Below are 16076 nucleotides of genomic sequence, written 5' to 3'. Positions count from 1 at the left end.
GGGTGGGGGGGGGGGGGGGGGGGGGGGGGGGGAGGGGGGGGGGGGTGCTCGGGGGGGGGGGGGGGGGGGGCTTGATCACCCCCTTCCGCCGACTTTTGGGCAGGCCCGGCAGCGGGAGAAGATGAACGATGACCACAACAAGCGGCTGTCAGAGACAGTGGACAAATTGCTGAGCGAGTCCAATGAACGGTTACAGCTGCACCTCAAGGAGCGCATGGGGGCGCTGGAGGAGAAGGTGTGCCCCGGCCCGACCCAGGACTCCAGTAACCTGGAATCCTGGACCGCCTCTTGCCCGAATCCCGGGGCCCCAGACCTTTCCCCGTAATGTTACTTGAGATCCCACACCTGGGCATTGCGAGTTCGAATCCAACAGACTTCTCTGGTCTGGCTGACACCATTCTTTCACCTGGTCTAAACACCCCGAGGGCTGAATTCGGGGGCACCCAGAGCCTGAGTTCTTGGCTTTTCTCCAAGCCTCTGATCCTTGGGACCCTCAAACTTTGAATCTTCATGATGCAGGATGCCAAATTGTGGGGCTCCCGGGGATTCCCCTCCCCAGATGCATCTTTGGCCCCACAACCCCCATGCCCTCCAGCTCACTAGTCATGCCCACCTCATTCCCCTGGGGTTGCCTTCGGCCAGTCCCTGGACGCTTACAGCCCCCAGGACATGCCTGTTTCAGGCTCCACCCCTCACTGCACCCGTGTCCTCCACAGAATTCACTGAGTGAGGAGATCGCCAACATGAAGAAGCTTCAGGACGAACTGCTGCTCAACAAGGTAAGGAGGGGCCTGGAAGACCCCGGGGGTGGGGGTGGGGGGGTGCCTGGGACCAGGGACACGGAGCGGGCATTGCTGGGAGGGGAAGGCTGTTTCTCGGGGGTGGGGCAGATTCTGACGCGGTGCTTCCGACTTTCTCCCACCAGGAGCAGCTCTTGGCAGAGATGGAGCGGATGCAGATGGAGATCGACCAGCTGCGGGGCAGGCCACCGTCCTCCTACTCCAGGTGACCACAGTCCTTCTGCCCACAGGAGCCCCCTTGGCCAAGCGCAACCTTTCTGATGGCCGGGTCTTCCCCACCCCCCCACCCCCCCCCCCCGCTCCCTGTCCTCCCGAAGCTTCCGCTGGCTCCTGTTATTTTTGACGCCTGACTTCGTGACTTCTGACCTTTCCTGACCTCTGACTTCAGATCCCTCGCCCCGTCCCCTGACCCCAGGCCGTTTCCCATGACTCCTGACCTCTCTTCCCTTTTCCTGACCCCTTGGTCTCTGACTGCCCTCTCCGTGCCCACAGGTCTCTCCCCGGTAGTGCCCTGGAACTTCGTTACTCCCAGGCACCCACATTACCTTCCGGTGCCCACCTGGACCCCTATGGGGCCGGCGGTGGCCGGGCAGGCAGGAGGGGCCGCTGGTCAGGGGTCAAGGATGAGTCCTCCAAGGTCAGCAGCCACTTCTGGGGCCTGGACTGAGCAGGGGGTGGCGTCCAATGGCTCTGGAAGGGGGCTGGGCTGAGAAACAGGGTCTCCTGGACCCATTGCTGTCTTTTTTTTCTCCCACTTGCCCGAACATCTATTCACGTGGATATCCTGCTACCTGGTGAGAACTTTACAGGAATGATGACGTGGGGAGAGGGGTGGGGTCTGGGGACGGGCAGGGTATAGAATCCTACAGTGGGGGTGTAGGTGAAGAAAGGAAGGGGGCTGGGTCGAGGGAAATGGTGGAATCAGGAGACGGGATAGAGTCATGGCTGGTCGAGGCAAGGGACTTGTCAAGAGACAAAGTCGGGTGGGATCACATGGTGTGGCCAGTCATTTTCAGGGGACACGGGCAGGGTCATGGAGGGTGGACAAGATCAGTACAGGTGAGGGAAGACCCAGCACCTACTTTGGCCACCACCCACCTGGCATCCTTCTGTCCCCACACAGAGACAGGAGTGGGAGCGGTCTGCCCCTGCGGGGTCCATGCCACCCCCGTTCCCTGGGGAGCTGGATGGCTCAGATGAAGAGGAGGCTGAGGGGATGTTTGGAGCTGAGCTACTCTCCCCCAGCGGACAGGCCGACGTGCAGACGCTGGCCATCATGCTTCAAGAGCAGCTGGAAGCCATTAACAAGGAGATCAAGTGAGCACTGGCCCAGTTTTTCTCTGCCCTGCCTGAGCTGACCCCATAGCCCCTCTGGCTCTGGAGACTGATCTGAAGGTCTGAGCGTATCTCCTGTCCTACTATCTTCAAGGAACTCCCCCAGCCCAACGCTCCCTCCAGTAACGAGGATACCCCAGGAAACACCCAGAAGTCTCCTATGTTATGTGCTTCTTATCTATCTATCTATCTATCTATCTATTGTTTTATCTATCCATCTATCTATCTATGTATCCATCTATCATCTTTCTATCTATTCCCCATCCAGTATTCACAATTGCCCAATACACCAAAGACTGCATCCTGAAATGCCAAAGTTCTTAAGCCACTACACCAAGAGTCCTCTGATACACCATGGAGGTCATGGCTTCACACAACTAATGCCCAGAGTCCCCCAGTATCCCAAGAATCTCAACACAACACAAGGTCTCCAATCCAAAACACCAAGAATCTCATCCTAATACTTCAAGAACCTCAACTCAAGATACCAAGAATTTTTACCTAATATAACAAGAATCCTCAATTTATTATAAATCCTCCACTGCCATAAAGTCTACCCTGACTTCCCAGAAACTGCCCTATTTGGCAATTTTCTAACAACAACTCTTCGTGGGTCTCAGCAGATATACCAACATGACCACCACTTTCCATCCAAAGTCATTCATTCTGAGTTGAAGCATCGATTCACATACCAAATGACTCCATGAACTTCTACATCCTAGGTGGACCTCAGAGTCTTTGATCTTATTCTGATCTTATTCTGATCTTGCTCTTTTTCTCTCCTCCTTGGAATTTGACCTCCCGCTCTGTAATCTTTACGATTTTACGGAACCATGAGCTTATCATCCTGGTAGCCTTGATGCAGACCCTAATCATCCTGTTGTCCCCCATTCCTCCATGATCTCTGGAACTATGATGATCCCTTGACTCCCATTGAACCCATGAGGCCATGATGAATACCCCAAGACCCTCTAACCTCATTGTGCTTTCCCCAGAAATTCTTTGTGCGCCATCAAGCCTTCCTGGCCCTTTGGGATCCCCAGACTCTGTCCCCCATTGCCTGCCTCTGTCCTCTCATGCACTCTCCCCCCATTCCCTCCTCAGGCTCATCCAAGAGGAGAAGGAGACAACAGAACAAAGGGCTGAGGAGCTGGAGAGCCGGGTGTCTGGCTCTGGCCTGGACTCACTGGGCCGCTACCGCAGTAGCTGCTCACTGCCCCCCTCCCTCACTACCTCTACCCTTGCCAGCCCCTCCCCTCCCAGCTCTGGCCACTCAACACCCCGTCTGGCACCTCCTAGCCCTGCCCGCGAGGGCACCGACAAAGCTGTGAGTGTTCTGAAATCCTTCATTTGGTGGGGTGGCCAGGGGAAGTCAGATACAGGGCTCCCCAACAAACAGCAACAATAGCCCCTCACACCAGTGATTTTCAAAAGTAACCTTAGCTCTTCCTAAAAGTTCCAACTTAAAGGGCATAAAGCCTGAGCTACTGAGTTTATGAACCTTAACTTGAACTTTAGTCAAATCTGGCCTGCTTTTACCTGTTTTATGCATTAAGTTTCTACAAGGTTTTTTTTTTGTGACTAAACATATATTTGAGAACTACCATTAGATCATCAGAATTGACCTTTGGGGAGGAATAAGGTATATTAGTCTTATTTTATTGCCTTAAACCCAGTTTCCCAGCTTCCAAAATGAGTAACTTATTAGCTTTCCTTGAGTCTGAGCAGATCCCACTTCTGACACCAGAAGCTAGGCTACGTGAACAATGGTCAAGCTCCAGTGGGACTCATTGCTGTTATATTTCTGCAACTCACCCCTACTTGATCTAGGCTACCTTCAGAAATGGTACCCAGAACCAAGGCCATTCCAGACACTCCCTAGTAGACATCCCAACTAATGAAGAGCCCCCAACATGACCCCTCCAATTCATTTCAGGATCTCTGCTTTTCTGTCCCCAGAATCATGTCCCCAAGGAGGAAGCTGGTGCTCCACGAGGGGAGGGACCAGCCATACCAGGAGACACCCCACCTCCCACTCCCCGCTCTGCCCGTCTTGAGAGAATGACGCAGGCCTTGGCACTGCAAGCAGGATCCCTGGAAGATGGGGGGCCTTCACGGGGAAGGTCAGCAGGGACAAAGGATGGGATGGGGAGGGGCTTGCTTGGGAGGATGTATCAGGGGGATGGACAAGGACTTGGGAGAAGAGGAGACATCCTAGATGGAGTCGACCCTTACTCTGTCCTGCTCACCCAGTGAAGGCACCCCAGATTCCCTGCACAAAGCCCCCAAGAAGAAGAGCATCAAGTCATCCATAGGCCGTCTCTTTGGCAAGAAGGAGAAGGGACGAATGGGACCACCAGGCCGGGACAGCTCTTCTCTGGGTGAGTACTCTGATGCCAACCCTGTTTTCCTTTCTCTCTCCCTTTCTCCCTTTTGCCCTTCCTTCCTTCCTTCCTTCCTTCCTTCCTTCCTTCCTTCTTTCCTTCCTTCCTCCCTCCCTCCCCTCTTTCCTACCTTCCTTTGTTCCTCCCTTCCATCTTCTTTTTCACAAATTCACTTGACATTCATGTGAGTCTAGGATGTGAAAGGGGTCGGACTCAGCAGAGGTAGCAAGAAGGAGGAAGGACAAGGAGAAGGCACTCTGAGCCCTGCCTGTGTGACTTGGTGGGGAGAAGGCTAAACAAATTTATTTCATTTACCTCTTTTTAAAAATGGTTATTTATTTCTTTTGAGAGAAAGTGTGCGGGAGCAGGGAGAGGGGCAGAGAGAGGGAGGGAGAGAATCCCAAGCAGGCCCCACACCATCAGTGCAGAGTCTGATGTGGGGCTCGAACTCATGAACCGTCAAGATCATGACCCACGCTGAAATCAAGAGTTGGGCACTCAGTTGACTGGGTCACCCATGCGCCCCAGCCTATTCTTTAGTAGAGAAGGAGAGAGGACCGCTTAAAGGCAAGGCACATGGTGTGCTGAAGCCTGTTCGTACTGGCTTGTGAAAGCCAACTTGCCGGCATTTTTAGTGAGCTGTTTGACATTACCTTGGTAGCTTGAAATTTGTGGGATTCTTTCCGCCATGGAAACCGACAACCACTACAAATCAGGGAATACCCGCTCCCTCCCTGGAGAGCTAGTTGTTAAACATTTACCACCTTACCAAGGCCAGCCCCGGGAAGACATACCCACTTTGGGGATGTCCCCAATTCACCGCCTGGGAGGTGCAATTGGTTCCTGCTTGGCTCTGTCATTCCCTCTCTGTGGCCTCATTTACGACTCCCTCGGGACCTCTGCTTCCCTGGCATCCTTCTCAGCATCCCCCAACATCAAAGAATCTCCTTCCCACTTGAGACTCTCCAAACTCTGGCCCCTCCCTGCCTCCAGCAGGAACACCCTCAGACGAGACACTGGCCACGGATCCTCTGGGGCTAGCCAAGCTGACAGGCCCAGGAGACAAGGACCGAAGGAACAAGAGGAAGTAAGTGCATGCGTGGGGGGGGGGGGGGGGGGAGGGGGCTGGTGGTTATATGTGAGAAGAAAATGCTGGAAGGGGATTTGCTTGCCTGAGAACTTGGGAACCCCCAAGTTTTTATCATTTTTTTTCCTCTTCTTTCTTGATTGGACTGGGGGAGACCACTTACAGAGATTCACTTTTTTTTTTTTCTTAAAACCTCCTTCCAAATTTTCTACTTTCATAAAAAGTGCTTTGGATGCTCACTTTGGCAATGCATATACTAACACTGGAACGATGCAGAGAAGATAGCTTGGCCCCTGTGCAAGGATGACAAGCACATTCATGAAGCGTTCCATTAAATAACAAAAAAGGGCTGGGGGCAGGATGATTTGTGGTAAAGGGTCCCATCCTGGAGGGCTGGGGGTCTCTACTCCTGAGAGCTCCTGCCCTAAGCCTCTGTCCCTCAGGCACGAACTTCTGGAAGAGGCCTGCCGCCAGGGCCTGCCCTTCGCTGCTTGGGATGGGCCCACCGTGGTCTCCTGGCTGGAGGTACTGGGGCCCAGAAATGCCCTGATCTTGATCCCCAACTCCTGTGACTGTGACAGCCCTGCCATTGAGTGCTGCCCAACGCCACCCCGCATCCTCCTTGTAGCCCTAAGGGGGGAACGGGACGGAGGCCAGAGGGGGATGAGGCCCTGGGATAGGTCGGCCTCACTGTTGATCTAAACAGCTTCCTCCTTCTTCTCCCCCCATCCCCTGCCCCTTTGGCCATGCCCACCTCGGCCCTATGCTCCTGTGGTCTCTCTCTTTCTCTCTCTGTGTCTCCCCATGTCTCTGACTGCATGGGATTCTCTGTGTCTTCTCTTTTGTCTCCCTCTCCATCTGTGTTTTTGTCATTCCCCACATTTCTTCCCATGTCTCCCTCCCAATGTCATTGGCTTCTTTCTCTCCCCATCTCTCTCTCATCTCTGTATGTCTCTCCTCATCTCTGTCTCTCCCCGTCCCTCTTTCCCCTGTGACTCTGGGGGTTACCCTCTGACTCTCCCCGTTTTTCCCCCTGCTGTGTCTCCCCCTGACGTCCTCTTGTCTGTTTGCCTTGCCCCGTCTCTGTTGCTTCTCACCGCTAACTTTCCCACCTCTCTGTCTCCCCCTCTCTCCTTTTCTTTCTGTTTCTCTCCTGTCTCTCCCGTTTCTCCTCCCATATTGTCTCCGTCTCCATGCGCTGTCTCTTCATTCCCTCCCCGCCCCACCCCTCCTCCGGCCCAGCTGTGGGTAGGCATGCCTGCATGGTATGTGGCCGCCTGCCGGGCCAACGTCAAGAGCGGTGCCATCATGGCCAACCTGTCGGACACGGAGATCCAGCGGGAGATTGGCATCAGCAACCCCCTGCACCGGCTCAAGCTGCGCCTCGCCATCCAGGAAATGGTCTCCCTCACCTCGCCCTCAGCGCCCGCCTCCTCCCGCACGGTGAGTGTCCGGAGGCCAATCCCAGCCCTTGCCGCCTCAGGGCCCCGCCTCTTGTCCTCAGACTAGCCAATACTGGGCTCGCTAACTCCAGCCTGGTCTCTCAGACTCTCTCCCCTTGATCTCTCACCTGGATTATCCCTGGGGTCGAGGGGTGGGGTGGGGGAGGTGTTCCTCCTCAGGTCTCCCTGCCTTCCCTGTACCCCCACACCTCAGTCTGTCTTATACAGAGGGGACCCCATCCTGGAGAAAAAGCCGAATTCATGTGGTTCCTTATAAACCCCTTGGTGAGCACCCCCCCCCAGCTTAGCACATGCTGCTCCTTTTCCTCGAGCACCACCCCCCGCGCCCCCCCCCCCCACCCCGTCCTGTTTCTCCTTCTTATCCTTGAGGCCTCACCTCAAATGTCACCACTTCCAAGAGGCCTCCCTAACTCAGCAACCGAACTGGTCACCCGCCCCATCACCCCAACACATTAACACCTAATTTTCCTCCCTAGTGTTTATTGTCTTCTAATATTTATCCTTTGATCCGTGAAGAAACGAATTCAGCAATTGTTAACTCCTTGCCCTGCTTGCTGTGTGTGTGTGTGTGTGTGTGTGTGTGTGTGTGCGCGCGCGCGCGCGCGCGTTTATCTGAAGCCCTTGAATGTAATTTGCGGACGTCACTACTGGTTAGCTTGAAAAATGACTTCTGCAGGGCACCTGCTAACAATAAGAACATTCGCCTACGTAGCCACCGTGCCCTCATATCCAGGGACGTTACCATTATCATCAAAGTCATCTATTCAGTCTATTTTCAAATTTCCCCTCGTGCATCCCAGACCCTACCAACTGTGCACTCACGAGGAGCTACATAAATGTTTTTGAATCAGTGTATGAATTCCTAACCCGTGGGGTTGCTGGGTGCAGGTGGCCAATAAATGTGACTACGCATCCCCATACCCCCCCCCCCCGCTCCAAACTTTGTCCCATTGCTGTATCTGCCACCTCATTGTGAATCCATCTGTGTGAGGTCAGAGAGGTGACGTTGTGCCCAGGACCACACAGCAAAATACCAGCAATTTACCTAAATTTGTCGGACCCCGGAGCCTTTCTTCTTCCTCTTCTCCTTCTTCTGCTTCTGTTTCTGCTTCTTCTTCTTCTTCTTCTTCTTCTTCTTCTTCTTCTTCTTCATGTTTATTTATTGTTTTTGAGAGAGACAGAGAGACAGCACAAGCGGGTAAGAGGCAGAGAGAGAGGCGGGTGGACAGAGATCCGAAGCAGGCTCTGTGCTGGCAGCAGACAGCCCATGCGGGGCTCGACCTCAAAACCCGCGAGATCATGACCTGCACCAAAGTCAGGCGCTTAAGGGACTGAGCCACCCAGGCGCCCCCAAAGCCCATGTTCTTTTGCCTGGTACACAGTAGGTGCTCAATAAATGATCATTTGTTTTCTCCTTCGCTGCCTGACCCAGAGCAGTGACTGTCCTTTCTGAGGCAGCAAGCAGAATGTATATAAATGGATCTGGCCTGGGCCTCTAGGAATACTACCCCGTTCCCCTCCCCTATCCACAAGCCCTCTTCTCAACCTCCGTAACACCCCTTGTCCCTCAGTCCACAGGAAACGTGTGGATGACACACGAGGAGATGGAGTCCCTTACGGCAACGACCAAGCCTGTGAGTGCCCCCTGCCGGCGACCTTGGGGGTGGCACTAACTGTCCCTGGGGAGGGGTGGGCGGGCGAATCTCTGTCCCTTCGTCTGTCTGTTCGTCCCTCCCTCCCTCCGCCGTCCGCCTGCCCCTTAACCCACCCCTTCTCTCCCCTCTTCCCACTAACGGGTCAGGAGACCAAGGAGATCAGCTGGGAGCAGGTAGGGGGCGTGGGGCGGGACGTGGACGCATGAACAGGCTGTGCACGCTGCATGCACACCCCTCTTTCCCCAAACCCCACCCCCACCCTCGCCGCAGCGTTCCATCACCACCGCGGGGGGGCGCTGCACTGAGCTGGGCTTTGGACCGTCTCCTTGTGGCTTGTTGGGGGTCGGTGTAAGAGTCTGGACTTTTCCATTGTTAGCGTGGGGCACGGGCCATTCCATTATCGTGAGTTGCGGGGGGTTCAGGGGCTGTTCCGCTGCTGTAACTAGAGGGAGACATCGAGCAGTCCGTGTTCTCTATGGCTGAGAGGGAGTGGGACCGGTCCGTGTACTGGGGCAAAAGGGAAAGCATTTTGGGGAGGCGGCAGGTCAGGCCTCAAGTTGGGGAGGGGGAGGAGGAGCTACACTTGGTTCTCAAGAAGGGGGAGGCTTGAACTCCCCTGACCTAGGTTAGACTGGGGTCTTTGCTTCCAGTCAGGGGGAGGTATTGATTGTTTCCTTATGCTACAGGGAGTGCAGGACTTTGGGCTGATTCAGAATATTGTCCTGGGCCAGATATAGCATTAATATTTTTGGACAGTGCCAGAGTGATGGATAGATCCATTATCGTTTGTTGTGGGAAGAATCCGTGGTCCTGACTTGGGGGGAGTAGTGATGTTGGACGAATCCATTGTTCTAAGCTGGGACAGTGCTAGCCTAGTGCTTCGCACACCGTGCTGTTCAGGTGCCTGAGGATCTTGTGAGAATGCAGATTCTGATTCAGTAGCCTTGGGGTGGGGTCTGAGGTTCTCCAGTTCCAGAAAGTGCACGGGTGATGGTGATGCTGCGGGTCCACGGCCCCTGCTTTTGAGTAGGCAAGGGTCTATTCTGTCATTCCGAAGGAGTAAGAGACAACTGGATTGGTCCGTTGTCCTGAGCAGAGAATGACCGTTGTCCTCATGTGGGGTGGAAGAAGAACAACCTTGGGTCTGGGGCTGGGGTGCACCCTTTCATACACACATGGGAAGGGGTCAGAGGGCCTGACCCCTCCCCCACCTGCCCATGGCCCCAGATCCTGGCATATGGTGACATGAACCACGAGTGGGTGGGCAACGACTGGCTGCCCAGCCTGGGCCTGCCCCAATACCGAAGCTACTTCATGGAGTCGCTGGTGGATGCCCGCATGTTGGATCATCTTAACAAGAAGGAGCTCCGGGGTCAACTCAAGATGGTGGACAGCTTCCACAGGTGGGGGCTGCCCGGCCAATGGGGACAGCCCGGGGGGGGGGGGGCCTCACTCCCAGACTCTTTGGCCAATGGGACTGGTGAAGGGACATTCCTTAGACTATCCTTGGCCCTTTAGCCTGGGTTCTCAGGAAATCCTGACTTCCGTGCCCTTTCCACAAATAAGATAGTTCACTAGGAAAAGTCCACGTCCTCGAAAAGCTTAGCTAGTTGACCACATACCCTGCCCAGGGGAACCAATAGGCCCTGCCTGTTGGAAACACCCCAACTCCTGCGAAGGTCAGCAATCCATAAAACTGACCCTGTGGAACAACTCCCCAGCCTTTCCCAGAAGACCGCAGCCAATGGGGAGGGAAGAAACAGCAGCCATTGGGGTTGTCCAGGCTCATCTGTGACCCCACTTTCCCTATTGCTCAGGGTGAGTCTGCATTATGGGATCATGTGCCTGAAACGGCTCAATTACGACCGGAAGGACTTGGAGCGGAGGCGGGAAGAGAGTCAGACCCAGATCCGAGGTGAGTAGGAGTGGAAAGGTCTCCCTGGCAGCCAGGTGGAGGATTTGGGGACGGGCAAGGGAGGAGGTATGATTAGGGGAGGCGGGGGACTGGGAAGGCGGGAGCAGGGGCCTTTGGTGAGGGGGTGGAGCCAGCATGGGGGCGCGGCCAGGATGAGGCAATGGGGGTAATTGGACCAGCTAGCAGCTGACAGTCCCTTCTGTCCCAGACGTGATGGTGTGGTCCAATGAGCGGGTCATGGGTTGGGTGTCCGGACTGGGACTGAAGGAATTCGCCACGAACCTCACGGAGAGCGGGGTGCACGGGGCGCTTCTCGCCCTGGACGAGACCTTCGACTACTCCGACCTGGCCTTGCTCCTGCAGATCCCCACGCAGAATGCGCAGGTGAGCTACCTCTCGGGCCACACTGGGCCACACTGGGCATCCCCACCTCGCAGACTGCACGCTGCAACCCTTCCTTCACCTCTCGTCCCCAGGCCCGGCAGCTCCTGGAGAAGGAATTCAGCAACCTCATCTCCTTGGGCACAGACAGGCGGCTGGACGAGGTGGGCGCGGCGGCCGCTGAGGGGTCTCAGCCCCTAGCGGCACCTCTAGGGTCTGAGCCGAAGGGGTGGGGCTTGACTTTGCGGCGGGACGCGGTTGGAGGCGGGACTAGGGCAGGGGCGGGGTTAAAGGAGAGATGAAATCCGAGAGGTCTGGCGTCAAAGGAAGCGGCTGACTCAGACCCCGGCTCCCGTCCCTCACCCTCTGTCTGGCCCCTATACCTAGGACAGCGCCAAGTCCTTCAGCCGCTCCCCATCCTGGCGGAAGATGTTCCGAGAGAAGGACCTCCGAGGCGTAACCCCCGATTCAGCTGAGATGTTGCCCCCCAACTTTCGTTCGGCCGCAGCAGGGGCCTTGGGATCTCCGGGGCTCCCTCTCCGCAAGCTGCAGCCGGAAGGTGGGCGGCTCCCAAATGCGGCAGCCCCTCCTCCCTTCCCCTTTCTCTCTCGGGGTGGGAAGAGGACCAACTCTACATTCCAGAAGCCTCCCTCCGGGTTCCGAAATGGCCTAGTCCCTTCTCCCCCATCCAAGAAAAATGGATTGCTCAGTATGCCACACCTCGGGGTGTGGAATGGATTACTCCCTCACCCCCTTTCCAGAGTGGGAAATGAATTCGCCCGCTGTCACCCGGGGGACCCTAGATGAATCCAAGGCTGCGGGGGGGGGGGGGGGGGGGGGGGGGCGCTGGGGGAGAGGGAGGGAAACCGGCGTGGAGCCAGGCGTTCGTTGTTATTTCGGGAGGGGAAAATCCAAGAGAGGACGCTTGAGTTTGAGGATCAGAGAAACCCTGCTCTGTGCGTGCGTGCGTGCGTCTGTGTTTGTGTGTGTGGTTGACACGCGCACCAGACTGAACACACCCCCTGCTCTCCTTCCAGGCCAGACTTCTGGGAGTTCCCGGGCAGACGGCGTTTCGGTCCGGACCTATTCCTGCTAGTGTAGGCCTCCAGGTGAGGACTGTACAGGGCGATCTTGGGGGTCCGGGGCGGCACAGTGGATCTTCACTGCTCCACGTACTGCCCCGGCGTCAATGCAGGTGACCTCCCTCGGACGGAAGAATCTTCCAGAGGCTGGGCTGTTCCCCCTCCTGCCCAGAGTATGGTCTCGCCGGGGAGAGCGGGCGGGGGAGCTCGCGCCGCGGACCGGACCATCTGTACAGACAAGCGGGGAGTGCGCGTCCCCGCCTCTCAAAAGGACTGGGCCTGGACCAAACCACACGAACTGGACTGAGAGGGGGAAAGAAGAGGGCGGGAAGAAATCCCGCCCCAAACTTCCGCCTCCCTTTTCTCTACTTTGTAATTTATTGATCAGTTTCCGATGGGAGATGGGGGCCCTTTCCCCGCGGGAAGGGAGCGGGGCTTCCCTCCCGGGCCGCATGCTAGGAGAGGCTGCCCGCTCCCCTTTTTCCTCCCCCGTCGCGGGGCCCAAGTCTTCCTTCTTCGTCCGAAAGGAGGGGAGGGGGGACTCGCTGCTACAAGCCTCGCCCCACGTGCCACTCATCCCCGCCCCGCCGGGTCAGGTCGCCGGTGCCTGGGGTCAGCTGCGGGCGGAGTCCCCTCTTCCTCCCCAGTGTCTCGTGTCCCCGGGGCCCCTCCGCCCCCCGTGCTGTGGCCGTGTCCGTGCCCCGGGGGTAGGGGGTGCAGAACTGCGCTCCCGGTTCCGCTCCGGCTCCGGGGTTTGCATGGGAGAATCCTCTTTCCACGATGCCACTGGGCGACGTGGCGTGGGGGGAGGGAGGAAGGTGGGGGAGCCCTCGCCCGAGACTCTTGGTCGGCCTCCCTGCCCCAGGCGTCACTCAGTGATCACCGGTAAAGAGAACTGTTTCAAAAAGCTCCCGTGTTGACTGATTTATTTGCCAGGACCTTAGGGAACCAACCTCCTCAAGAACCCAGGAGGCCACAGGGAGTGGCCTCAGACTCCCTCAGACTCCTCAGTCCCCAGTGCCCACCCGCGCGCTCCCTGGTGCCCTGAGAATCCAGACCCCACGCCTGACAATGAGGCTTCGGGGAACATGTTTATTCATATTCAATTCAATAAATATGGCTCGTGGGCAGGGGTTGGAGGGCGAGGGAGGTGCGTCTGCGCCGCAGCCGCGCCGCCGGGTCAGGGTTCCGGAGTTTCCAGCATGTCCGCCAGGGCTCTGGCGAGGGGGGTGCAGGGGTTAGACAGCCGGAAGTGTTCAAAGCTCACCCCAGGCACTTAGCTAGAGGTCGCTAATCTACCCATTTTACCGACAGGGAAATGGAGTCCCAGGGTAGTCCATAACTCAGGGGTCAGTGCCTTTCTAAACAGGGCCCTTAAATTGTCCCCCCTTCCCCCCCCCCCACACTTACTGGTACAGGGAGGAGGAGAAATAGTCGACGTAGCTTCCTGCGGGAGAAAAGAGAAGAGGCTTGAGGGGTACCCCACGGGTGAAATTAGGGGGCCACTTATTCACCGAATCCGGAATCACGCCTAGCTCCGCCCCCTTTTCCCTAATTCCTTCCCTCAATTGAATTCCTTCTATTGGGACTCCTTTCAAGGTCCTGCTCCTTCCTCCTGGCTCTGGGCGTTCCCATTCTCCAGGAGCCCGGGTCCTTCCAATTCTACCTGCTTTGGCCCCGCCCATTCGTTTCTAGGCCCACCCTTGAAGCCTCCACCCCTTCCCTACTGGGCCTCAGCATCAGTCCCAAACCCTCCCTCAGCCCAGGTCCCGCCCCTCCGCGCGCGCCCCGCTCCCCCCGCAGCCTTGGCCACGCCTCCGCGCCTGGCCCCGCCCCAGACCTCCCGGGCCGGCCTGCGGGGTTTGGCTCCGCCTCCACGGAGTTTGCCACGCCGGGCTTCGCCCGCGCTCACCTGGAGTGCAGACCGTTTCGCAAACCAGCGGGCAGAGGTAGCAGAACTGGCAGTGCTGGGGGCGGGCATGGGGAGAGAGAAGTTTAAGACGAGATCAGGGGCGGAGCCAGGTTGGGGGCGGGTGCCGTACAGGGGCCTGAGGCAGAGGTTAAGGTCAGAGGCGGAATGGAGTGTGGAGTTGAGGCGGCAGCAGGGATAGGGGGTTGGGTCCGTTTGAGGACAGAGGCTAGGATTTGGGACTGTGGGTTCCCAGGGGGTTCCCGGGCATCCTGGGACTTGGTGGAACCTGGGTCTGGGGAAGGTGTCACCTGGCACTGGTCGCAGTGCTCTCCCATGTTCTCCTCGTCACAGTGACAATTCTCACATTCAGTACATCTCTGGGGACGGGAGGATTCTGGTTTAGAAGGAAACCCTAACCCCGTTTGGGAGCCACCCGCCAGTCCTCCACCCTGCCCCCTGGACAGGTCCCCAACTCCTGACGGTTCATTACTTCTGCCCCCCGCCCCCCTCCCCCGCTCAGCATCTTCCTCCAACCCACTTTCCTTCCCCCTTGCTTCCCCTGTTGCAGGGCGACACCACATCCCTCTGTCACTGTGGGCTAGACGTGCGGGTGTTTTCTTCGTCCCTACTCCCTATTCTCCTTACAGCCTGCCAGTCCCCAGCCCCATTCCACCTGCCCCTTCCACCCTACAGACCCTCCCCTCTGTCCCCATATCTGCAGGTACAGCTCAGACCTCACTCTCTTTTTCCTAGACCAATGCCCCAGCCTCCTCCCCAGCTCCTGGCCTCCAGTCTGTCCCCTACATGGCCCCAGAAGTGTCTTGGTCTGGCACTGCCCCTGCCCCTGCCCCTCCTTTGCTCAGAGCAGTCCCAAGGCACCACCTTAGAGCCCAGGGACGAATTCCAGGGACAGCCTGGATTGGACCTGGGCTGGGGACTCACATTGCAGAAAGAGCAGTAGCCACACAGGGACCCCGGCTGGTAGTTCCCGTACTCCTGGTCGCCCTGCAGGCCTGTGGGGACAGGAGAGCAGCGGTGAAGCCAGCTGACTCTGTTCCTCCCTGCCCCCACCTGGCCAGATCACTTACCAGTGTCCTCACCGCTTTCCTCCTCACTGGAGCCACCTCCAGCCACCTCCCTCCTGGCCAGTGGGTTAGGGATGATGGTGAAGGGGAGCTCATCTTCCTCCAGTCCCTCCTCCTCCTCTTCCTCCTCTTGGTGGTCTTGGCTCACAGGGGCCTGAACCTCAGCCTTCCCTTCCCTCCTCTCCTCCTCCTCCTCCTCCTCCTGACTCAGGCTGAGGCCGTGACCTTCCTCCTCATCTTCTTCATCCTTCTGGTCCAGGCTGCCATGGCGGGTGTGCTCCTCTCCCTGTTCTGAACTTTCATCATCTTCTTCATGGGAGCTGTGGCCCTCTTTCTTCTCCTCTTCCTCCTTAGAATCTCTCTCCCTCAAATGGCTTCTATCCTTGATCCCCATGTGTTCTGGGGGCTGGGGGCTAATCTCATCTTTGATGGGTCCTCTATGGCCAATTCCTTCATCTTGGTGGCCTTGTTGCCTGTGGCTGGGAGCCTGGTGGCCAAGCTTGTCAGAGATGTCCGCATCTTCCTCCTTGGGGACCTCATGGTGGTGATGGTCTGGGACCGCTGATTTATATTCATCTGGAAAATCCTCTTCCTCAGTGCTCTTGTGGCCTTGGGGTTGGGAGCTTGCAACGTGGTGGCTGAATTTGACTGTGATCTCCTCTTCCTCCTCTTCCTCCTCCTCCTCTCCAAGGCTGTGAGTATGTCTGGGACTCTGGTGCCAGTGTTCAGTGGACACATCCTCTTCCTCATCTTTGTCTCCATGGCCTCGGTGCCTGTGGGCCTGGTGTCCATACTCAGTGGACATATCCTCTTCCTCATCTTCTTCTCCGTGGCCTCGGTGTCCGTGGCTGAGGACATGATGGGGATGTTCTTCTGAGATGTCTTCATCCTCTTCCTTCCCGTGGCTGTGATGCCTGTGGGTGTGGTGTTCGTACTCAGTGGAGATGACATCTTCATCATCATCATCAACATCATCG

At 57.0% G+C, this 16076-nt stretch overlaps 2 protein-coding genes and 1 non-coding gene across 3 annotated transcripts in view; 2 read left to right on the top strand and 1 right to left on the bottom strand.

Moving 5' to 3' along the window:
• Nucleotides 1-12940, top strand: part of PPFIA3 (PTPRF interacting protein alpha 3) — an 18145-nt gene extending 5205 nt beyond the window's left edge. The window contains exons 10-28 of the mRNA XM_049620996.1: nt 104-235; nt 717-779; nt 926-1005; nt 1293-1437; nt 1930-2117; nt 3240-3462; nt 4095-4258; nt 4389-4516; nt 5513-5606; nt 6050-6131; nt 6849-7049; nt 8641-8703; nt 8871-8897; nt 9952-10127; nt 10542-10639; nt 10848-11023; nt 11116-11184; nt 11408-11579; nt 12058-12940. Of these exons, the coding sequence (XP_049476953.1) occupies nt 104-235; nt 717-779; nt 926-1005; nt 1293-1437; nt 1930-2117; nt 3240-3462; nt 4095-4258; nt 4389-4516; nt 5513-5606; nt 6050-6131; nt 6849-7049; nt 8641-8703; nt 8871-8897; nt 9952-10127; nt 10542-10639; nt 10848-11023; nt 11116-11184; nt 11408-11579; nt 12058-12116 (2340 nt within the window). The 3' untranslated portion in view covers nt 12117-12940. The remainder of the gene's footprint in view (nt 1-103; nt 236-716; nt 780-925; nt 1006-1292; nt 1438-1929; nt 2118-3239; nt 3463-4094; nt 4259-4388; nt 4517-5512; nt 5607-6049; nt 6132-6848; nt 7050-8640; nt 8704-8870; nt 8898-9951; nt 10128-10541; nt 10640-10847; nt 11024-11115; nt 11185-11407; nt 11580-12057) is intronic.
• LOC125916222 (U6 spliceosomal RNA) lies at nt 5843-5944 on the top strand. Its single transcript, XR_007455839.1, has one exon. It is a non-coding gene; the product is annotated as a U6 spliceosomal RNA (small nuclear RNA).
• A 147-nt stretch (nt 12941-13087) lies between the features above and the next one.
• Nucleotides 13088-16076, bottom strand: part of HRC (histidine rich calcium binding protein) — a 4065-nt gene continuing 1076 nt past the window's right edge. Inside the window, 6 exon segments of the mRNA XM_049620995.1 lie at nt 13088-13319; nt 13513-13549; nt 14015-14069; nt 14323-14391; nt 14957-15027; nt 15103-16076. The exon segment at nt 15103-16076 is cut by the window's right edge and continues 18 nt beyond it. Of these exon segments, the coding sequence (XP_049476952.1) occupies nt 13283-13319; nt 13513-13549; nt 14015-14069; nt 14323-14391; nt 14957-15027; nt 15103-16076 (1243 nt within the window). The 3' untranslated portion in view covers nt 13088-13282.

The sequence above is a fragment of the Panthera uncia genome (genome assembly GCF_023721935.1).
Source record: "Panthera uncia isolate 11264 chromosome E2 unlocalized genomic scaffold, Puncia_PCG_1.0 HiC_scaffold_19, whole genome shotgun sequence".
NCBI lineage: Eukaryota > Metazoa > Chordata > Mammalia > Carnivora > Felidae > Panthera > Panthera uncia.
Note: the sequence above shows the minus strand (reverse complement) of the source record. Positions and strands in the feature narration are given on the sequence as shown.